The 24,366-nt window shown below is 43.1% G+C and overlaps 1 protein-coding gene across 1 annotated transcript in view; it reads right to left on the bottom strand.

Annotated features, from left to right (window-relative positions):
* Positions 1-255: 255 nt before the first annotated feature.
* The window catches only part of DUSP16 (dual specificity phosphatase 16), a 44,183-nt gene continuing 20,072 nt past the window's right edge, over positions 256-24,366 (bottom strand). The window contains exons 2-7 of the mRNA XM_088146618.1: positions 23,477-24,069; positions 21,279-21,417; positions 5,789-5,952; positions 4,488-4,647; positions 2,811-2,934; positions 256-1,509 (exon numbers count right to left, since the gene is read on the bottom strand). Coding sequence (XP_088002744.1) covers positions 336-1,509; positions 2,811-2,934; positions 4,488-4,647; positions 5,789-5,952; positions 21,279-21,417; positions 23,477-23,707 — 1,992 coding nt within the window. The 5' untranslated portion in view covers positions 23,708-24,069 and the 3' untranslated portion in view covers positions 256-335. The remainder of the gene's footprint in view (positions 1,510-2,810; positions 2,935-4,487; positions 4,648-5,788; positions 5,953-21,278; positions 21,418-23,476; positions 24,070-24,366) is intronic.

Raw genomic sequence — 24,366 nt, 5'->3', positions numbered from 1 at the left:
TAAAGACAATAAGGATGTGCAACTTTGCCTATCAATCACCACTTCACTCATTAAGGGGAACTCAGGAAAATAGCTGCATTTTCTGCCTTAAGGTGATGAGGACATGCAAGGCAAGAAAAGAGCTGATTGTCCATTGCAAAAATTAAATTTACCATTTAATCTCTCTCGAATACACTCGTGCCTGTGTATGTGCACGCACACACACGCCTATACACACTCAATCTTGTTAATCTCCTCCGTACTGAAGCTGAACGGTCTTCTGAAATTTCAGATTTACAGGGAATTATTTTACAGAAAATTGGGAAGGAGGGAATGTAAAATCATGGGGGAGAGAGTCAGGATACTTCAATGATCTCCATGCTGCCTGAAAAGCTCGACTGGCTGCCCATCTTCCCCAGCTCCTCTCGGGACCTGTTCTCTGACATGATACCTTCCCCAAATTCCATCTGGCAGCTCCTTCGCTTGAACTGCTTCTCGAAAGAGCTCTCCTCGTGCCAACTCCGCCGCGAGTCACCCCGCTCCCCGTGTTTTTCTCTCCTGCGCACACCGTACGTTTGCTCACATCCTGTGGGTAGCTGACTGCAGCTGAAGGCCGAGTAAGTGGTGCTCCTCCCGTACAGGGCTGAAGCGGAATAAAAATGAGAGGTATCTGCCGTGAAATACCAGCTGCCGGTCAGGGAAGCTGCTGCAGACGTTTGAGGAGCTAAGATGTCCGAATGCCAGCCTTTGAGACCCAGCCCGGCCGCAGACTTGGCCAGATGCTGCTGACTGCTGGAAAGGCCAAAGAGGAAGTTGGTTCTGTAATTGTCTTCCATGCTGCCGCTTCGATGCAGGGGGTACAAGGGCGACCTCTGAGTGGGACCTGTGGTCCTCCCCAAATGCTGCCGCTTGCTCTGGTTGTCCAGCTGCCAGCCCTTGTGGGACTTCTCTGGGAGCTTGGTGTGTTCCTTATCTGGACTGCCCTCGGGCGTCTGTTCCGAAACCTCCTGGACAGGAGAGAACTGGCATAACTTGCTGCCCCCCTCCAAGGTGCCCGAATGCTTGTAGTACTCTAACGTGTCTTCCAAGGAGGGATAACCCTGTCCTGAAGCAGTGATGCAAGTGCTGCTTGTGGCACAGGAGACCGATTTGATATCCAAGGAAAACGATCGCTTCAACCGGTTGCTGTCTTCAACTTTATCAGAGGAGACGTTTAATCCAGTTCTGCCTTGTGCCAAGGAGCTGCCCTCTACAGATGGCAGAACGGGAGCTGGCGGGCTTCCTGGCTCCAGGGGTTTCTGCTCCACAGTCTCTGAGGTAGAGGAAGCACAGAGCTGAGAAGAGGCCCGCAGGATGGTGGTGGGCCCACTGCCTGCTCCGTGGTTGCTGCCGTTTTCCAAATGCAAAAGCTTGAGTTTGCTAACAAGTCCACTTGGGCCACCCTGGTTCTTTATTTTCTTTTCAAAGTCCAGAAGTTGACCAAGAAAGTTGAAGTTAGGAGAAATGGTTGGCCTCTTCTCTTTCACAAATCTAAATGGAATTAGAAAAAATTGAATTAGAAAAAAGAATTCAGCCAATCAACCTTGAATTCCGACTTGAATTGTGCGTACAAAACATTCACTGAGGTTGGCTAGGCCATAAGCGTTACTTTCCAAGGTAATATAAGGTAACCCATTGTGCAGAACACACACCCTCGGATTAAGCAAAGTCGCCTTTGATCATCCGCATATATCCCGCTCCTTTTCTTCCTGCCAATTCCATGCATGGTTCTTTGCTCTTGTTGCAATCCTCCCTCAAAACCACTCTTTTATTAATCATTTAGCATATACCCAAGTATTCATTCTCTACTAAGCACAGGTGTTCTCATATCTATCATCCATCCATCCATCCATCCATCCATCCATCCATCCATCCATCCATCCATCCATCTTTTCTACTGATGTACAGTGGGAAATATCACATACATTATGGCATGATACATCTTTGATCTTACACACTTCTTACACTTTTGTGCATTCCAATGTCACAGACCTGGGGAAGGATGAGGAATTATTGCAGAAAAGGGAAGTCTGGTCCCTTGACCCTAAAAATCCAAATATATTACACTGCATATAATCTACGTATAATCTGGGGCAGAAATATGCTTTCTTAAAACTAGAAACAAATTCACAGCCAGTTAAATTCTGTCTCCAATCAACACAATTTTGTCTTGTTTTGTTTTGAAAGAGAGGCAACTCTCTCGCTAGCTAAGGGTACAACCACCACTGCAGTCCTTTGCCCTACAGGAAGGTGATCCTGAATTTCACACTGAGATTTTTCTCTCAATTAGCTTCCGTTACCACATTCTCAGAGAATCCAAAACTATCCTTGCGTTTGAAAGACGAATTGTTTGGAAAAAAATTTAGCCTTCCTGTAATCAGTAGAAGATGTTAAGGATCGAGTGTTCCAGAGAATAATTTAAGCTGTGCGGGGACAATTTTTTTCTTGGATTTTCCCCCGAGTTGTCATTTTTAGTGCTATCAAAATTGATTTTCTTTCACGGAAGCCACGGAGAGTCCAGCTTATTGCAGCGGGATATGTACGCAATAAATAAATGAAGGCGCAGTAGGGCATGTTGCAAATTTGAGCTGTAGTCCACTAGAAGTTCTTAGGAGAGCCTATTCACAAATTCAAGCTTATCCCACTCTAATTAAGGGGAAAAAGGGACCACCTTCTGCCCTGTCTGTCCTCTGCAACTGACCTGCCCTAACCACACGGAAGCCCTTTCCAAATACTCAAATCTAACCTCCCAGGTTGTTCTTCTCCAGGGTGAAGAGAGCTCTTCCCCTTACCTGTAGGCCTCATCTAAGGACATGTCCATTCTTTTCATTATGTACGCAATGGCGATTGTGGCCGAACGGGATATTCCAGCCAAACAGTGCACTAGGACGCAGCCGTTCGAGGCTTTTGCTTTTTCTGTGGCAAGCAAAGAGAAACAGAAATCAACCTCATGACACTCTAAAGAAGAAGAAAACCAGAAGTCTCTTGTGCGCAGATAGTCAGAATCAGCCTTGTTATAAATTGTAGAGGGGGGGGGTGGAAGAGAGAGAGAGAGACTATTTAATCAACTGAAACTTCATTTCAAACAACGGTGTTCTAATGTCAGTGGTTAAAGCCCGTTGCATCTTGTGTCAAATCCCTGCTTTTTTTCAGACGTCTTTAAAGATGTCTATATTGCGATGAATTATATCCACAGGGCCGAACTGCGTACGCTCGCTCTGGCTCCAGATCCAGTTTGCAAGATCAAATGTAAGTGGCGAAGCTGTTCTCAGCACAACCAATAAGGGGCAAAACTGAAACGGGCAATTAACACAGACCGTGATTAGATACAATATAGGAAGGCAACCCAGGCGAGGAGAGGTTGGGGTCTTTCTGCTGTTCCTTCTTACTCTATGTTTCCATGCTTCCTCTCCAGCTAATAACAGTTTTGTAAAGCTAAATGATTGACTCATGTGTAGCTTTGCTACTCTCTTTGCAAAAATTGACACTAACATGAATGGTCTTGAAGGAGAAACAAGTACAAATAATTTATTTCAGTATTTCTCAACCTTGGCAACTTGAAGATGTGAGGACTTCAACTCCCAGAATTCTGGGAGTTGCAGTCCACGCATCTTAAAGTTGCCAAGGTTGAGAAACACTGATTTATTTGTTGAGAAGACATCAGAATGTAAGGAACGAGACCAGTGAGTAATTTTTGAGAGGGGAATGGTACAAATTGACAAACATTTATATTTTCAAACTGAAGAAAATGGAGGAAGTGGTATGGTGAAAATGGTTTCCAGCCAAGATGACCCTACACAGGCAATGATGGTTGGATTTAATTACTGAGCACCTGATCTTCTCCCCATTTAGACTGGGGTGATGTCACTTTAATGTCATCTCATTCACACCCACTGCACATGATATGATTGTGGTACCCTTTTCCTTATCATGGGAATTGGGATAAACAATCTCTTAAACAGGATTCAGGCCTTCATAGAGAGGATTTTCCATTTAAATTCATCTAAAAGAAGAACAGCCCTTTTTTGTGAGGTATTAGCAAGGTAGCACTGACATCACAGGGGCTAGACTAATGACTGGATAATTGTTACCTCTGCCTGACCGGGTGGGGCGGGTTGATGTCACGGGGGTGAGATGGTTCCTCGGGTAACCCAGTCCCATGCCACGTAGGGCTTTAAAGGTGATAACCAACACTTTGAATTGGACCTGGAAGCAGACTGGGACCCAATGCAGCTCGCGTAGTAAAGGTGTTATATGTGCTGTTCTTGGGGCACTCAAAATTATCCGTGCAACCGCATTTTGGACCAGCGGTAGCTTCCGGATACTCTTCAAAGGTAGCCCCATGTAGAGCGCAACCAATTGTGGTCGTAAGTTGAGGACTACCTGTACCTAGAAACCTATCCAAAAGCATTGAATGTAAATGCATTCCTGGGGTTGTAAAGAGACCCCATGTTAACTCAGACCTTTACCTATGAAGTCCACAGACTTGTCCAGCCAAGGAAAGATTTTTTCACAGAAGCTGTCGTTCACTGGCACCCTTAAGAAGTGGGATTCTGGGATAAAGTCTGGCTTGGGACACGTATTACTGGCATTTAACACGTAGCCAATCTCGTTCTGCTGCATCAGCTCCTGCAAAAAAGAAGTCGACACCAGAAGTTAACAAAGCCAGCGTGAGAAGAAGAACGCCCTAAATCCATGCTTCAATAGACCATTTGGAGGCAAGGGGTATCCATGACTGCCCCAAATCTGTCATGTACATCTTTCCTGTGTCTGTACGTAAACGTAATTATACCTGTGAGGTACACTGATAGAAACGGTGTACATTAAACTGTTTCAGAAATGGAGGCATCTGAAGAAAAATGTCTGTTGCATCTGAATTCTGGAAAATCAAGATTTTATTTATGGTGTTCTGAATGTGAGTAGCAATGTGAAAAAGCCATTTTTCCCAGAAATTATTGCATACTTATCAGATTGCCCTCTCTCGTTCTCAGCTTCAAGAACAACCTCGTGTCTCTTGAGCTGAGCTTGAGTCCTGAGGTCCACGTGGGATGCATCCACGTTGTCATCCTGACAGCAATCCAAACGTGGTTTGCTACTGACTTCTTTTGGGAAAGTTTCTGCTTTGCTTTGCAACCTCCCTGTCTAATTTTCATCCATTTTACTTTACTTTTTCTTTTTTTATCTTCAGAAAAAGCCACAGTAACCACCAACAAAGGCCTTTTGGCGGGGGGGGGGGAAAGAGGGGAGTATTTTTCATCAAATTTCTAGATGTATTTATTTATGGAATTTATATTCCATAATATGTGATGATTAATGCTACTTTTACTGTGGTTTTATTTTGACCTGGCTCACATTCCTACCCTCCAGTCATGGGAACTTACTCATCCTAGCCACAATGCTTGGGGAAACTGCCAAACCCTTCCTAAGGACCACCTGAGTAGGGGCCAAATTAACATGGGATGGGGAGATCATTCCAAAGGGCAGGCCCCACTAATGAGAAGGTCTGCCACCTGGTCCCACCGGAGTACACTGTTTCAGGGAGGGGATCCAAAGTGTGCCCACCCTATTAGAATGAGTGGGCCAGCAGATGTCCTCCAGCGCAGGCAGTCCCACACACAACCCAGTTCTGTGCCACTCTTTGTGGGTTTTCATATCTGTAATCAAGGATGGCCTCAATTTGCCAACGGAGACTGCTTAGGAAGCCTTGCACTGCCCCATTTTCTGGGGGCTCAAATGCGCGGGAATCGCTCCCATCCCATTTCCTGCCCACCTTGTTGAGGACGTCTCTTTGGCACCCCAGATACAGATGGGGAAGAATCCGGGTGGGGCCCGTGTTGGAGACTGGTAAGCAAGGCTGGGAAATGCAGGAAGGCACCAGGATAGATTTTCCTTCACAAAGGCCAGGGAAACCGTTGGAAAATTCAGCAAATCCACCTGAAAGAAATAAGTGCGCAAGTTCCCATTTTGACTTCAGATAATAACAGCAACATCCATCTCAAATCACTTCCCTAACTTGCCTAATGAAGTTGAGTGTGGCTTCAGTGTGTTTTTCTCTCAATGTACTTTTTGCTTTTATTTTCAATGCAACTGAAGAAGGAAAACCATACAGAATACATTCCCCAGGGAATCTCTGTTACACCAAGACAGAACAAAATTCTTACCAAACACAAAGGGAAGTCCTTGGTACCCCAACAAGAAGTTCTTGAAAAGTCCTTCTAACTACAAAATTCAGTGCTTCATACAATTCAAGGAGACTTTGGTTCTCTTCTCCTTTGGACAACCTTAGCTCGTCTGTCAATGGCCAGCTTCCCAAATTCTTTACAACTGCGCAACATTTTTTGGATAGGCAGACACACATTGCAAGTTTCATACATCTGCAGGAGAACTAATGCTCAACTGTCACTTCTATTATGGTGTCACCATGCATATGACACAAATTATGAAACATTTTGATGCCCACAGTATTATTATGACTTATTCCATTCATCTGTGTATGCACACATACATCAATTCACTTCTGTGTATCCCAAATTTTCTAAGATTTAGAAGTCTATTGGTAAGCAGCTCAGATTTATATGCAAATATTTATAACACTACTTTTTTTTACAAGCATGAGATTCTGACAGCCTTGAACTGCTATTCAAGCTTATGGTCTACAAAATAAAGCATAGAATTTTTGAAACAACAGGTTCTTCCTTGTATATCAGAATGATCAAACCCTACCATCATCATCATCATCCAATGTGATGAATCATGAAATATTCTTTTAGAGTTCACATTCAGTCACTTGATGGCTAAAATATGATCCTTGCATGAATGTAAGAAGGTTCAAGAGAAATTCAAGAATTTCACACTAAATTATAGAGATGCTCTTCGATAGCATCCTCCATGTACATGCAGGGAACAAAGAGGAAGAATAAATAAGAGAAATCAAGGGACGCCTGGGGATTCATCAGTGAGGCCAAACCCAACAGCAGAAGATTTTTTTGGTGATTCTCTTCCATTTCTTTTGTCTTTGCAAAGTTCTGCTCTTGGTGGAGGAAAATCAACTACAGTATCATAACAAAACAAAACCCTCTTCTATAGGGAGAAGCGTGTATCATTCAAAGACCTGCCTGTGTGTTTTTCTGAAGGCCTCCGTTCTTACATCCAACGCATTTGTGGTCAAAGAAAAGAAAAGCCCTCTCCTGAAACGTAGCACCTGCCTCTGGCCACCTCCACAGCCCTTTCAGTCCATTCAGTTTACTGGCGCAAGGTTGTCTCTCACACAAGGCTTTGCTTTTAGTGTAATACGAAACAGCGACGTAGGATGTGATGTGAAGCAGCCCATACCTACGTACAGGCCAAGCTTGGCCAATATGCCAGAATAATGAAAAGATGCAGCGATGCGCCAGACATTCCTTCTTAAGGCAAGCAGAGGGTTTTGTGCTGAAGCGCCCGCTTGCTCTCCCAGTGCAATGCAAGTAAAGCATTAATGGGCCCTAAGGAAAGCAGCTGGAAAACCAGGGTTTGGAGAGAGGCAAAAGGGAAAGGAAACGGAGACACATGAAAGAACAGAGAGATGATTCTTGTAACAAAATCATTTTGTAAATAAGAAGTGGGGAGGAATATTGTTTTGTTTATTTAGAACACTGCTTTTTTTACAAGCATGAGATTCCCTTTAAAGAGAAGCAACTTTACTACATACAGTGTCATTGCTAAATAAAGTCTGATCAATTATATGGTCCTCTGAGTCAAGGGAAGCAGGACCCTAAACCTCCCCACCAGGACCTCTGAGATACAGCGCCAGTGTTTTTCACACTTGGCAACTTTAAGATGTGTGGACTTGGACTCCCAGAATTCCCCAGCTATGCTATCAGAAAAACAACAATTAAAAGAGGACATCCATCAATCTAGGAGTCTAAGTTGATAATTGTTGTGTGGGGACACTGAATATTTTTAAAGATATTAATGAAACTTAAAGGAAATGATAACTTCTGATCAAATAAACCTGATTTTTCCACCTCCTCTACAATACAGTAACAGAACCTAATTTGTGATGTTATTTCAAAGATATCAAGATTATTTATGAACTCTAACATATCCACCCCCCAGAGTTAACGTGAAAACTCAACTCCAATCACACCACGACTGGGTGAGAAAATCACTGAAAATGCAAAATCACAATATAAAAACAGTGAGGGTTAAACCAATTGTACAAGTGTGTGTGTGTGTGTGTAACCCTCATGGACTAACCTCAAACTCTTACATCACAAGAGAAGAGCCAAGTTGGAACTCATAACTATAGCTGTTGCCTGACCACACACGCTATATTCCCTCTCATCTCTTCTGTAATTGCAGATATTACCCTGCCTGAACCTAATTAAATAACCACAACTGGGAAAGGAGTGCCCCAAGGTTGCACACTGTGCTCTATATCATGAGACACGTTGGACTAGAAGAAAGAGGAGTTGGAATTTAAAATGTTGTAAGACATATTAACCACCTCAGATATGCAGATGATAGCACTTTGATGGCTGGAAGTGAGGAAGCCTTAAGGAATCTCTTGTTGACGGTGAAAAAAGACAGCGCAGAAGCTCATCAGCTGCTTCATGTTCTTCCCAAGCAAACAAAGATCATGCCCATGTGCAATCCCAATCCATTGTAAATAGACAGGAAGGGTAGAGGTAGTAGACTTCATCTCCCAGGCTCAAAAATGTATAGGGATGGTGACTGCAGCTATGAAATAAAAGGATATCTGCTCCTTGGGACAAAGACTAAGGCAGATCTAGACCAAATATTAAAGTGTAGAAACATCACACTGACAGCAAAGATCCATGTTGTCGAGGCCTTGGTTCTCCCAGCTGTAGTATATGGCTGTGAAAGCTGAACCATCAGAAAGGCTGAGTGAAGAACAACTGATGATTTTTAATTGTGATGCCAGAGAATATTGCTGAGAATAAATTGAACTGAACAAGAACAAATAGTAGATAAAATAAAAGCAGATAGCTCCCCAGAAGCACTAAGAACAAAGCTCAGGCTATATGTTTTGAACACATAATGTGAAGGCAAGAGACTTTGAAAAAGACCTAGTGCTTGGAAAAATTGAAAGTAATTGAAAGAAAAAGACAAGGTGGGTAGGTACTATCATTACTGAGACAAACATGACTTAAAGAAGCCGTTAGTGACAAACATCCCTGATGAAATTATGTCTGTCGGGTCAAGATGAGTTAGGAACAACTGAGCAACATTTTCCCCTTTCAGTTTAGTGATATTGTTAGATACTACCATCTACCATGGTGTGCAACAATCCAGTTTCCTCTGGTTTGGCCTAATGATGGTTCTCCACAAACTCAAAGTGCACTCATCAGAGTTACCATCCAAACAAAAAGGAAATGCCAGGAGATGACAGGGCCATGGAGAGTCCCTGGAGAAACACGACCCTAAATGTGCCGCCTGACGTAATGACCATAATTTCAAAACATTTAGAAATATTTTGGCTGCGTTTGCTTATGATGGAAAATTGTGGTTCTTTATCAAAGGCCAAGCTTGTGGTTCTTCCTGCCATCAGAACAAACTAAACAAACCACAGAGGCCTTCTCTGCGATTGGCTTACTGTGACCTGCTACTCAAGATCATAGCTTCTGACTTTGGTTGCTCAGGAGGAGAGCAGAGCAAAGTTCTTGTTTTACCCATCTTGGTCAATCAATGGTACCTTTCACTTTGTGAGGTTATTTCAGCTGTTCATACTGGCAGGAAAAGTGAAATGGAAAAACGAAACATCCATTTTTTTTTTCCAGAATGGTAGCCTACCATGACATGTCAACACCTATTGGATGAGCCTTGAGCAAGCTCACTTCCTGTCTTTTGCTCAATCAGCAAAGTCATGTGCAGTTTAGAAGCTTCTACATCCATTTCAGCATAATCTCAGTTTAGCATTATGTCCAACCCCTAACTTGTAGTTAATCTGAAGTATGCGTTATTAAAACAAGACAGCTTCATAACCCATCAAAGGAAGCTAGCTTGTTTAAAAGAACAGCCGTAACAATTTACAGTTCAGGACTCTTCAGCCCCACGAGGTAGACCAGGCCATGCGATCCACTCCATGGAAAGGGTGAACCTCCTGTTATTGAGATGGGCTACAATAGCTGACTCTTGCAAGTCTGATTGTGCTGGACCTCCTCCGCCTTCTTACACTTCAGTGAATCAATCAGGGAGGGGTCCGTCTGAGCCACTTCCAAGACTTAAAAAATGCTTTAGCCTCTTTTGCCTGGGCGTCATATCTGCATACAGCCATCTTCCTTACTCTCCACAGGAGTGCAAGTGGTAGTTGACGAAAACCAAAATGAATGCTTCTGAACAAGTGGGAGAGGAGGAAGGGCTGTAGAAAGTCTAAGGCCCACAATTTGTCCTCTAAGCCAAAACTGTCCTTCCCCAATCTGATTCTGAAATGCAATTTCCATCAGCCTGAAGGTACCACAAGGATAATGGGAGTTACAGTCCAAAATATCCCAAGGGCACTGGGATGAGCAGGCTGCTGTAACATCTGTAGTCTAAATCAGTCTTTTTCAACTACGATACAACAAAACTACACAGCTGTGGTCATGAAGTTGTCAAGAGTGGAGCTTGACTTAAAGGAGGGTTGACTTTTGCAGAAGCAAATGCCAAATTTTAAATGGCAGCGGAAGGATGGCATGGAAGATTGCACGTTACTGTAGATATTTGATCTTCCATCAAGGAGATGATGATAAAGGACATCATCTACCCGGCTGAAAACGTGTACGTCCATCTTGTGAAGCTATTTCTTACCGTTTTGCTCAGGACCAGATGCCCAAACCTGGGAGGTCCAATAATATCCTCAATTCCCTTTATCAGTTGGTAAAACGGAGATTTCTTTTTTTAATCTGCGGGCCTTTAGTCTGTCACTAACCAACTTCCAGCTGTTTTATTTAGTTGGTGGTTTCTGAATATTTCCCCATGTTAATACAGCACACAGCGTTTCCAGCGCTGGTGTGTCCAGTTTATTACTTGGGGCTACAATTCTCGGAGGGGTGTTTCATGAAACCAACGTAAGGCGCCAAAAGCCATTTGTGGTGAAGAAAGTTCCAATTGCTTTTGTTTTGCAGAAACCAAACACCTCCTGTAACTTTGCGCATACAATCCAGGCTCTTGGGCTTTCCAAATATTTAATGATCTGGCTGTTAAGAATGTGCAGAAAAATTGGGGAGGGGGGCTGTCTTCAAAGCCTCACTCTGATTACAGCCCAAGATTTTCCTCCAGTTGTATGTACATATTAGGGCTGGTCTAAGACCCATTCGCTTTCCGTCAAGAATTTCTCAACGGTGTGGACCTGGCAGCGGTCTTCTCTTAGGAACAGCGTGGGAGAAAAATAGGAGTACCCGTTTGTATAGGTAGTCCCCTTCTCCTCCTTTTCTGCCCTCTAAACCCCTAACTGAAATTGACACTTAAGGAAAATAGATTTTTTTTGCCCGGCCAAAGATACACACCAGAATCTCTACTGACCTCTATCCAGACCTTGATGGTGCAACTATCTTGCATTTGGGGATAAAGGAACAGTTCCACTTACTGAGATGTTGCCTACGCCATGTTGCTTTTTCTTTGGGGAGGTGGCACTTCACCTGGCAAAGAACAATTTGGGGAACCAAGCCAAACGGTGAGACTGAGATCAGTGTTTCTCAACCTCGGCAACTTTAATTCTGGGAATTGAGGTCCACACAGCTTAAAGTTGCCAAGGTTGGGAAACACAGTTCCATATCATGGTTGAGGCTCAACATATCCTTAAGAAAGTAAAACCTTGATTAGCTGAGTATTCAGCTAAAATAGTAATTTCTAGGCACACTCTATTTCCAGTGGTTCAGGGGTATCTGAGGGGTGGTCAGAAAAGTCATGATAGGAGCCATGAATATGCAACTGAAGCTGTACCCCTTTTTGATGTGCACTGCATGTGTGGTGCACATAATAAAGGGGTGTGGTTTCTCTCACACAGTCATGGCTACCCTCTTGACTTTTTGACCCCCTCCCGGTGGATGCTCCTGATGTGGCTAAAAATCAAGTTATTGTCTGCCAAGACCGTTGACCCTGATTCTTTCTCCTCCCTTCTGTCACGCATGTCATTGGCTGCTCTCCTCTGCTTCATCAAGATGTGTGCATTTGGGTAGTTGGACTGCATAGGGACATGCAACCCATAATAATTATGCCATTCGCACCAGCCGACTGCTTCCTGAATCAGCCCTCAGAGTAAAAAATACACGATGAAACTTGTAACAGATTGTGCCTACCGAACAGAATCTTCTCTGTTCCTTTGCTCACAAATTCTCATCTGATTTGCAGCTGTTCACATGTTAAGAGGGAAATAAATATACCCATGTCAAGTCATCCCATTAACTGCCTTGAGTCTTACTAACTGTACTTGTGACTACCATCTTGACTTTTTTGATCCCTCCAGAGACCCCAACCCACTGGAAACAAATAAGCCCTGATGTTATTATTTTAGCTGAATACTCAACTAATTAGAGAGGGTCAACTGACCCCAATGCACATTAAAAATGGTTGGAGCTCTGATTGCACCATCATGGCTGTTCATCTTGACTTTCTGGACCACACCCTGCAGACTCTCCCAGTGCAGGGGAGGTCCTTCTAAGGAGATGCTGTTTAGAAAGAATAAATAAATATACAACCCAAAATGTGCTATTATCAGGTGCTTTAGAATGATTTTAGGCCCAACACATACACACATCATATAAACAATAAGGATTCATATTTGTATTAATCAATCCTTACTAGCATGACTCAAATGCTACTTCTACAGTCACAAGCGGCCAATTTTAAAATAGACTTTAATTATACTTTCATGTTAATAAACATTTGAAAATTTGTGGAGACTATGCTTGGCATAAAATACTCGGCACAACTGTAAGAGTTCATTTCTTAAGTGGATAAGGTAGTTAACTTGATTATTGCTCTCCATTACTCACGAAAGAAATAAACAATTCAGACAAGAAATAGGCTAAGGAGTTCCATAGTAGAGAATAAAAAAATAATCATTTCTTGCTCTAGCTACTGCACACAGATGTTTTGAATTTTTAAAAGCAGTTCCAGTCATCTCCCACCCCAACCAAAACAAAGAGATGTTTCCCCAGATCAAAAACACTGTGATATGTCTCGGAGCATTTTGTTTCAACGTCTTTGTTTTTGCAAAACTCATCCAAACTACGCCACAGTCAGATCACTGATGCCAGTTCACATAGTTTCCAGATCTTCCTGTCCAGAAGGGGAAGCCAGCAGACATTTGGTGCGGGTAACAAAACTAAAAGACCTACAGAAGCCAAAATATTAGGCAGGAGACGTTCAGGTAAAGTGGCTTCCAAGGGCTCAGCACGGAAGAATAGAGATCATCTGCTTTCAATAACCAGTTTTACGAGGTGAAGTCACCAAAGCTTCTTTACCCGTCAAAAAAGTTCAACTTGCTTGTTCAAAAAACTGAAGGGCAGCTGATATGTGAAGGCAGCAGTCAAAATGCTGTTCATAGAGGTAGTCCTCAACTTATGACAGAACTTCTGTTGCTAAGCAATGCAGTCATTAAGTGAGTCATGGCTAATTTTACAACCATTTTTGCCACAGTTGTTAAGCGAACCTGGCTTCCCCCATGGACTTTGCTTGCTGGAAGTCCCTGGGAAGGTCGCAAATGGCAATCACGTGACCTTGGGATGCTGCAACCGTTGTAAATAAATGCCAATTGCCAAGCACCCAAATTTCAATCACGTGATCGTGGGGACACTGCAACGGTTGTAAGTGCGAGAACCAGTCGTAAGTCACTTTTTTCAACACCGTCATAACTTCGAACAGTTGTTAAACAAATGGTTGTAAGTCAAGGACTACCTATAATGATTTAGGAAGTGAAGGTAAGAGGACCCTTTCTTTGAGAGGACTCTGCCTGGCTTAGACTGAGTGGCTAAATATTGCCTTCTTCCTTGCCCACATGGTGGTCTCAATTTATAACCAACTCTCAGCTATTAATGTACTGTAATGGATTAACTTAAATCTTTAACTGAGATGTCAGGACAGAACTAGGGGATTAGGAACTTTTAGAGAAGCAGGCAAAGGAGGACAAGATAGAGATAAATTCCTTTGGCCTTAGAAGTAATGGAAACTGTCCCAGAGCAAGCCAGGAAGAATTTATATGAAAAAGACATTGAGAATAACATGTGAAACCATTACACTCTCCTAAGCTGAGGCGAGTCTCTTAATGTCAGTAGTAATGCCCATCAGAGGAACTATGGCTCTTTTCAACAAAAACAGTGATCATGAAAACATCAGTGAATAATATCAACAAAGGAAAATGACATAATTAAATGGTAATTAAATGCCAACTTCCAAGATCCCAAATTCAATTTGATAGGCTGGAAGAAATCATCTGGATGTCCAGTTGGAATGGATATAAGAGAATACTGATATTTTTCAATCAATGTGTTATGCCACATATGATTTTTCACGTGAAGAGCTGTTTGTGGAAATTCCAACCTACAAAGATGCACAAGCAACTTCTCTCACAGGGAGCAAAGGCAAAAACTGCGTAGTTTCACAAGTCAGGTAAGACAAACAGATGAAAACAGGAGAAATAATACTCTCAACCAGGCTGAGCTAATGTTCTTCTCCCCAAGGGAGGGAAGAGAAGTCAATACTAATAAAGATTCAGAAGAGAAAAAGATCGAATTCATTAAAAACGTATCACAGATGGTACAGAAGGAGATAATATCAATCCTCAAAAACTTTGTCTCCCCCGTCAAACAGCAGAAAGCCTGCTATCACAGAAGGAAATGAAGTTCTGCCTTCCACCAGACAGGAAGCTCCAAATCTTCTACCAAGGTCAGGCCTGAGTATGACTTGTGCCTGCAGGCAGAAACATCTATTCAAAAAGTTGATTGCTCACCTTCATTGCTGACACACCCAAGACAAGCCACAGATGATCAGGTGCATCTAAATGAAAAGGAATGACTTTGAGTGGACAGGTAATGTAGCTGAGATCCACCTCAACCTGTTCTGATAAAAGACTCTTTGGGGAAAACACATCAGCTGATGTGGACAAATAAGCAGGATTCAGCTAAGAGGGAACAAGCATCTGGAATACCTCCCCCAACAGATCATTCCCATTTACAGTCCCACTTTTGCTCTCTTGAGTAACATGCTCCTGAAGGTGCTGACAGCTACAGAAATAACGGTCTCTAACCAACTTGATGGATATTCAGAGCATTCATGTGATAACCACTTTATCTTGTGAAATATCGACTGGTTAAGAACACCGATCCTTCTTTCACCAAATATTTTTCCAAACTTGATGTTTCATTCAGATTGCTGAACTAACGTCTTCCCTAGTGAGAAAGGGGGCAGGCCAGGAGTGATCTAGGGGCACCGATGGCACTGTGGTTCTTAAGGTGTCCTTTCATGTTCACTGACAATGCGCCTGAAGGTTAAACTCCTCTTCTATTTATACTGACCCCCATGATGTACGCATTTACTCATCACTTCCTTGTGAGATGGGCAGTGTCTAAATTCAAAATATAAATAAATAAATAAATTTACAAATCAAATGGGTAGGGAGTGAGTTAAAGATAAACACTGCCAACTATAATGTTCTTCCATGCATCTAAATTAGAAGGTAATCTAAGCCCAAATAGGGACCAGTGATTTAGCCCTAGCTGATAAGGCGCTCTGGGCATGGCTAAGTCTTCCATTAAGGACACTAAATGTGGTCAAAACAGCTCAGTCTAAATGATGCTGTGGAGGTGGGTCCTTTAGGAGAATTTACATTCTGGTCTGGATCCAAATTGTTTACCCTTGATTATTTGTTGATTTCTCGTGGCTTGGTTAATCATGTTATCAGAGCCTCACTCTGATAACCCACGGAAAATGGCCATGCTCTTACTTATTTCCAAAATGCCCACGAAGGCCAGAGATAATCCCCTGCTTGTTGCTGGACCTGTTAGATTGAGTGAAATATTCAGGTGTGGAAGCATCCAGAATGACTTAATTTGGAGAAAGGCTACTCGGTAGGCAATACAACATTCTTTTCAGACAACTTCATAACTAATCATTAAAATACAAATCTTTTAAATCAAGCAAATAAATACCCTCATTCAGAGCCTACAGAAATGTGCATAAGAATGCATGTACAGGAGTTCCTGGGGACTTCATCTCCAAGAATTGTTTGGACTTGGCACTGAAGCAAAAAGGGTATTTTCTCCCCCGTCAAGAGCTACAAGATCTGAAAAGAAATTATAAATCTCTCTTGAAGGACAAAACAGGCTGTTATCCAGAACTTATGGAAGTCATTATTTTTTCTTGTGGATTGCGGAGATACAGCCACATTTTGGCAAACCACCTCAGGTCATCTTAGCCCAGTTATACTTCATTTGGCCAGTCAGATCCCTCCCCCAGGAAGATTATGTTCAGCCATTCCAGCACAAGCATCGCATTTGATTTTACTCCTGAGTTTCTAAAAGAAAAACATGACTGGACACTGGGATGGTTCTAGCAGAATTTGCTAAAATTAATGCTGGGGGGGGGGTTGACAAAATCGCCCATTTCTCCAGGGACTGAGGCACAGCTATTCTTCTTATTCGATATTTAAAAAGCCACAGGGCTGACCCTGCTAACTCTGGGCCTTTTAGTCTCCAGAATATAATTCTCAAGGCATATGCTAGACACTTCTGGTGGGAATTTCAGGACTATCTGTCTCAGGAAAATACATCAGAGGAGGCACAAGGTAGACTTAGAGTCAAACTCTCCATTAAAAGCCAGGGACTTCTATGATAGCATCTGGTGAAAAAATATGTCATGCAGCCTAAAACTTCAGTCTACTCTACCTTGGTTTTGTTCAGAGCTGATTTCAACTGGATCTCATAGGAAAAACTTGGGAGTCTGCCAATAAGCAGAAAATTCCAAGCTTCAATTTCTACATATTCTCATTAGTTAGGGCAGTGTTTCTCAACCTTGGCAACCTGAAGACGGGTGGACTTCACCTCCCAGAATTCCCCAGCCAGCATTGCTGGCTGGGGAATTCTGGGATTGAAGTCCACCCGTCTTCAGGTTGCCAAGGTTGAGAAACACCGAGTTAGGGGATTAAGTAGGATGCTCTTAATTAGCCGAGAAACATTTGCCAATCTCCAATCAGTCTTAAGGGATATGGATCAAGTTTCCACCATTACTCACCTTTCAATCTTTTATTAGCCGGATTCTTGGAGCCTAACTGGGGCCATGCTAATTTTTCTTAGCGACCCACCAGGGTTTCACTTGGTTTAAATAAACGGCAGATTTGACACAGACTGCGCAACTGATGCTTCCCTCTTCAACTCAAGAATGACGCGTGGCATTTTCCCATCACTTTAGGTCATTCATTCCAGCAGAGAGATTTATACCAATAGAAGAGAAGATATGAAGCTCAGGGGTGAACTGCAGGGTCCTTGGTGCTCTCTGAGCTTGGTTGTTTCCTTGCAGACGTTTTGTTTACAATCAAAGTTTAGTTTAGACGTTTAGGCAAGTAATGAATTGTCTGCAATCCAACCACCAAGCTCAGAGAGCATCAAGGACTCCACCGAGATATTGATAATCAGATTCTTTCTGGGCTAACTTTTCCATACCGACCCTTCAGAAGATTTTCTTTAAGTCAAGTTGTGGCCGTTGAAATAAAACAAAAAACAGAAGATAGGTCAAGATTTTTCTGTCCAAAGTTACAAGAGGGTGTGGTGAAATGTAACGTCTCTCTAAATTTCTTCAAGGGGTTAAAATATCACAAAGGAGTTCTGAATCGTCCCAGGGTCGAATTGACGCTGTGGTTTAGATGTTGGACTAGGACTGGGGAGACCTCCAAGTAAAAGCTAAACATAAACAAATAAATAAAACCTAGCCCATCATGGAAAGGTCATGGTCAGTCCATCTCCACCAGAATTTTACCCAGCACGGATATCACATCGCTCCCAACTGGAAGGTGTCTGGTAGCACCTTTTCTGACCAAAGACATTTTATTAAAAGGCATAAACCCACAAACGTTTATGCCTTTTAATAAATGGGGAGAGTCAGAAAAGGTGCTACTGCATCCTTCTGACGTCTTGCCATGGTAGGCTAACTCGGCTCTCCTCCTACAATGCTCCCAACTGGAGTAATTCGATCCAATTTCAACATCGTCATCCACAACAATTTCCCTATTAAAATTCGATGCTCTATTGCTACCCTTATTCCAAGGCCAGGCCACCATCACTTGCATGTTTCTGTGCCGGAGAAAATCTAGACTGAAAAGCAGTCCGGAGCAAGCAGATAACTATGTGAATATTAGGAAAAAGTCATTTAAGGAACCAGGCTCCTTTCTCGCCCACCATGTTCCTGCCTCCTCTGTGCTCCCAAAACACTTTGCGCTGTGTTTTCAACAGCTCGAAGGCTGGCATGGCGAACCCTTGGACCTTCCCCGCCCTTGGCCTTTTGTACAGCTCAATGACCCCCGAACTCAAACATTTTAAGAGTTTGTCATCAACTTGCTGAGATAACGCTATTCAATCCTCTAGAGATAAGAGCCAAAGAAAGACTAGAAAGACTGTACACAAACCCAGGCCACGTGATTTCGTTAATCTGTGCCTTAAAAACTCTCCGAGGGGAGACTATAAAGTTGCCAATGCAGAATCCGCTCCTGCTTTCAGGGCATTCCAAGGAGGAAGTGAAATGTTACCGAAGTTTGATCTCTACAGCTCTTGGGTAACAGTTGACCCTTTTTACCTGCCAACCTTGGACTAAAAAGATAACAGCTGTTGACATGGCAGGTTTTTTTTTAACCATTACATTAAAAACAGAGCCACTAGAATTGACATTTAAAAAAAGAAACTTTCAGCAGAGTTAGCACAATCTGAAGAAGGATAGACGAGGACAGACTTTTTGTTTCTTAATAGTTCGCCCAATCTCTTTCAGAAGGACAAAATGCCATCCTCAAATCTTGGCAGCTGTTGTCTTTTCCCCAAACTCACATTTTTCTAGGTCTGTTTCTACAACGGTGAGCTTGGAATGACTTTATCTGGTTCATCGAGTAATGGGAGAGTGACGCAGGTGGCATATCCCGCGAAAGATAAAAAAGCACTGGAGCAGCACCGTCCAATCTTCTGCAAAGCGCTGCTGAATCTGGAGTATCTGACGATAAGCCAAAGTCCATCGCGGTTCTAAGGGAGCTCAGAAGGGAGCCAGGGAACAGAGCTGATCTTTCAGCTTTCAGCAGCAAACCCAACTTCCTGGTCCTCCTCGTCCTGTGACCGAGCTGCATGTTTAAAGAGAGGCTGCTTAGGCAAACCAGCTCTTCCTATTTACTCTCAGGAGCTGCAAGATAACAAACTTTCTGCCCTCACTCCAATTAGATAATCATTTCCCTCTTTTGTCTTAGCAGGGCCCAATGCCTGCTAGACCCTTAATCCACATTAATAAGTAACCTCCCTTCCTGATGCTTAAACTAAGGGGGGGGGCAGAGAGAGAGAGGTTGAAGGGCTATAAAACTTGCCCAACAAAAGCAACCCCCGCTTAGTCCATGGACTACCCACTTCGCCGCAATCCAGACTCACCAAGGTGTGCTGAGGGGTTGGATCTCCAATGCGGTGAGAATAGGGACCGTTTAATAAACCTCTATTCATTGTAAGCATTCTGCTGTCATTCCTAGCGTTCACCTTTTCTGATATCCAGCCTGCAACTACAATAGCGGGAAACCCTTACCTATGCAAAGATCTGCTTAAAAATGAGGCTGAGTAGCGTTTCTACCATGGAACTCGGACCTTCACTGCCACGTATGGTAAACAGAGTAAGAAGAACGAACCTTTGGGGGGCTTCAGAATCCACCGGCCCACCCAAGGAGACCCTTTTTCAGGAATGCCTCGCTCAGTCTGTTATAATTCCAGGCCGCCTATCCGGATAGTCGCAACTCATCTCTTATTCCATCCGTTTTATCCATTTTATTAACTTACCGCTTGGTATGCAATAATAAAATCCAATATCGAATATTTGAAATGAATTACTCAACTTCCCCTCCAGTGAGCACTAACAACTTTACGCACGCATTAAACAGTATCTCACACTCCCAACGGGTCTGCCCCAGTGAGAATGGAAATGTAGAGACCATCCCTCGCCATCAACTTCATGGCCCACCTTAATGCACTGCACATACCATATACTCAGAAGCTCTTCTGAAAAGGAAAGTTTCGTGGTCAGATTCAGAGTAAAATTGAATTCCTACTAAAAATGCAGAAGATGGCTGTTGCATGGAGGTTAGCAGGTTTTGCTCAAGCCATTGCTGAAATTCACAAATGCTCCCACAAACGTGTTTTTTAATGGCTATTATCCTGAATTGTGTAATATTTAAGATTTTGCATTATTATTATTATTATTATTATTATTTACTGTTATAACCTATAGCAGTGTTTCTCAACCTTGGCAACTTTAAGATGGGTGGACTTCAACTCCCAGAATTCCCCAGCCAGCATGACTACACCGACCTATAGGTTGGAACAATCTATTACATTATATTACTGCATTATTTTACTGTATGCCTGAAGCTAAAGCTATTTGCTTTGAAGTGTCATGACGGTCATGTACAAAAGGTGAGATACAAGTCAAAAGAATATATAGAGAACGAAGGACAGTGAAACATAAATTTGGCGGAAGAAATCATTACAACTCAATAAAAAGTTGATAACTGAAAGTTAGGCAACTAGGCCTAACTTGCACATGAACGAGTTCAATCTTTTTGGTGTTGTCTGAGACCCAAGCAGATTAGAAAAGACACGAATAATGGCGGACAATGCAAGCCATTTTCCTGGATCCCACCCATGGAGGGGCCCCGTCCAAAAATATTTGGCAAGTTCAAATGGATTGGCATTTTTCATTCGGGGCAGCAGACAGGCCTTCAAGATTGAGGTCAGCCCTTCGAGACAGGCTAGGTCAAGACATAGACAGGGCAGGAGTTCCAGAAATGCCGCTTTATTCTTGTAGGGTAGAATAACAGAATATGGAAAGCCTGCCCAAGCTTTTCTCTGCTGCCAAACAAGACCAAGGCGGGCCCCTTTCAATTTCTTTCCACGCTGCTACTACACTCCCCTTTGCTAGTGTTGGCATTTTCTTCTGTTTGAGAAGAGAAAGAGGACACACCTTTAGAGAGCCTCTGCAAAACCGTGTGGGTGCCAGGATTTATGCGCACTTATTCTTTGGTACGAATATTCACGCGTCCTGCCCACGAACCCTACCTGCAAGCAAGTGAACGCAGCGGAAGTTCTTCTCCAGTTTTCTCAGCAGGAGACTCAGAAAAGAATCGGGAGGGACAGAAACCAGATCGGCTGAGTTTTGATCATACACCACGACTTCCTGTTTGCCGTCGATTTCAACCTAGGACAAGTCATTGAGAAAATGCAAGAAACAATCAAAGTTTCCAAGGTAGTCCGGATTCTGCATAGCTATGTTTTTTCTTGATGAGGTTATTACTGGGCAGATCTCCTGTCTCAAACAGGGGTTATTTCAAGGGGTCTCTACGATCCTCCATGTTTCCCCACTTCTGACATCTTTCTCATCACAAAAAAATAATAATAAAAAAAAGCATTAAGGAGGGAAAGATAAAACAAAGGCACACGGCATTTTGGCCGGGAGTGTGGCGCCAGGAGTGATGTGTCAATGACACGGCTCAAAACTTTCGTTATCTTGCGGCCAGTTCTCGTCCCTCTGTTTTGGGGATTTGGATTATAGAATAACCGAAATGTATTGTATATTCATTGCTGGTACCAGCGAAAGATTGTTTCATGTTCCCAGGCATTTAAAAGAAAAAAAAACACAATATTTCTTATCAACATTTTATTGCTCCTTAATGTTTGCGATTTCATGCTGCACTGATTGTTGCTGTGAAACCCAGCTGTCTGCAGGTGTGATCAAAAAAATCAGTGCATGTAAAAAACAGGCACAGCTTTGATCGGACCGCTGGGTCCACCACCCTGACCACGCCCTGCAGACGCCCCTGGATTTTCATCTGGCCTATTCTGCTGTTCTCTGCACTGCTTTTTATGTTCTTTTGCTCTTCATAATGTTTAAACTAATACAAGTACAATGCACAGATAAAAGATATGCAAATTTTGCAGCTACTTTGTAATTTTGCCGGCTTCCTACAAGCAAAGTCAATGGAAAAGCCGGCAGGGGATCACAAATGGCGACCACGTGATGTTGCGCTTAATGACAGCAGCCAGAAGTGCCGGAAGTTCTGTCACTAAGCGGCACAGTCATATGATCTTGCTTAGCGACAGGAATTCCAGTCCCGATTATCGTTGTTAAGTGAGGACTAGCTGTAATTCCAAGGATAATACATTGCTACACGGAGCCTTGGGAACACACAGCAGCATTCAGAAAGAAAGTAAGATTATTCAGGAGACTAATGGCTTTCAGAATGTACATTTGGAGACCATAACTCGATCATTTTGAAACACTGACAGTGAAGCAGAACCATGTGGTTTGGCAAACTCCGAGCAACACAGGAGATGCACGACGATTGGGGTTTACACTGGTTTTAATTTATGCCTTTTATTTTTTTACTGTTTTGAATTTTGTATCCTACTAAAAGTTAGCTACCTTGAGTGCACAAACCAAACAGAAAAGGGGATGTAAATATAATGAATTAATTAAGTGAAATATAGGCCAGATTTACACACCGCACTAAATTTGGCAATTGTCGGGCTTCGGCTTAGCTTGATGTGTGAACCAAATCACTGTGGTTGTGCTTGCTTAGAAGAAGACGATGTATGATCTCAGACAATTATGACTAATTCAGCCCATCATGGCCAAAACAAAACATGGGTTAAAATAAAGCGAATTTGTCTTTGAGGGCCTGATTTGTTAATCCTGCCTGAGAGGCTGGAACTGGATTTCATGTGCTCCAAGACGAATTTCTCGGCCCCCCTTTGACACAGTTTAAGACCGGCATCCTCCGGGGAGCAAGAGGTCAAGCGAAATCACACGCGTCACTGCGGCTTCTACCGGACACTAATGTTTGTATCAGCCTTGCCACAAGTTGCGATCAGCTTAACCTGATTTGAACTTTTTTTTTGAGTGAAAAAAGAAAGGTTGCTAAACCTCGCAGCTATTTTAATTCAGAAAACATGAAACTCTTTCTTCCAACAGTGTTTGTTTTACCTTTCTCTCGTAGCCCCATGTTTCAGCACCGAAAGCAAACTCTTGTTAGCAATGATCATGATTAAGGCCGGTACCGAGAAAACTCTTAATTCCGCTTAAGGCTGGGAGAGGAAACATTTGTGCCAGAAGCTGAAAGGTGTGCAGGATCTCAGGGGCAATCACCATTAAGGCCCGCGCAGCATTCCCTGAGCATCTCTTGCCATTCCCAATTCTGCCCTTCGCATGTCAGTGCGTTTCCAAAGAAAAATCCGCCCTCTGCTCACCAGAGCTTTACCTTCTGTTTGGCCGAATGCTGAATAAGTTCGGTGATCAGCACCTTATCCTGTTGCAACCTGCGCTTCATGAGTTTGGAGCAGTTGATGTTGATGGCCTCCAAGATATGGGACATGTTGTATTCCACAAAGGGACGGCTGTCAATCAGGAGCAACTTTTCCATGCCGCTTTCCAGCCAAGCCACCAGCCTCTCCCCGGTCACGAGCTGAGCACCATTCATTTCATCAGCCATGACAACGACAGACGCTGAACTTGAGCTACAGTTTGCTTTTCAATCTGCAGCCCCCACGAAGAAGATGAGGTAACGGCTACGAACTTAAAGGCCCAGACCTTCCATTGTCCTCCAAAGGAATGAGGTCATCTTGGTGGAGACTGGCAAGAGGAAAGGGAGACCCATTTTCTCTTCAGAGGGTCCTCCAGAGAGAAATGCCTCCTCCAGCCGTGCTGTACAAAGACGCCCCTCACAACCAATTCATCTTGGGCTATGGAGTCGCCATTTCACGCTCAGACAAAAGATGCTTCTCAGATGGTCCTGCCATTACCTCATTCTCTATCTTTGTTCCCCCATCGTTGGTCTCAGAGCGGCCTAGGAGCCTGTACAGACAAGAGGCAGACAGAAAGGAAACAAAAATAAACAGGAGGGTGATGAAACTCTGCAAATCACAACCCTACCTCCTCTTAATCCCCCCTGTTGCCGCAATAATGTTGTCACATGCTATGAACCTTCTCTTTCTTTCTGTTGTAAACAATCATTCACGCCCTCTTGCCAGATGCTTGGTGGAAGCCTTTGACCCAAGAATCTTGGTCTTCAAGCCCAAATCTGTAGAAGGGGGGACAGGTAAGAACAGATGCTCCTTTTCTCTGGCCCCACCCAACCTGATAACCCTTGCC

This window comes from Python bivittatus, unplaced genomic scaffold (genome assembly GCF_059951505.1).
Source record: "Python bivittatus isolate LINGU-HERP-01145 unplaced genomic scaffold, Pbiv_v1 ctg000010_np1212, whole genome shotgun sequence".
Taxonomy (NCBI): domain Eukaryota; kingdom Metazoa; phylum Chordata; class Lepidosauria; order Squamata; family Pythonidae; genus Python; species Python bivittatus.
Note: the sequence above shows the minus strand (reverse complement) of the source record. Positions and strands in the feature narration are given on the sequence as shown.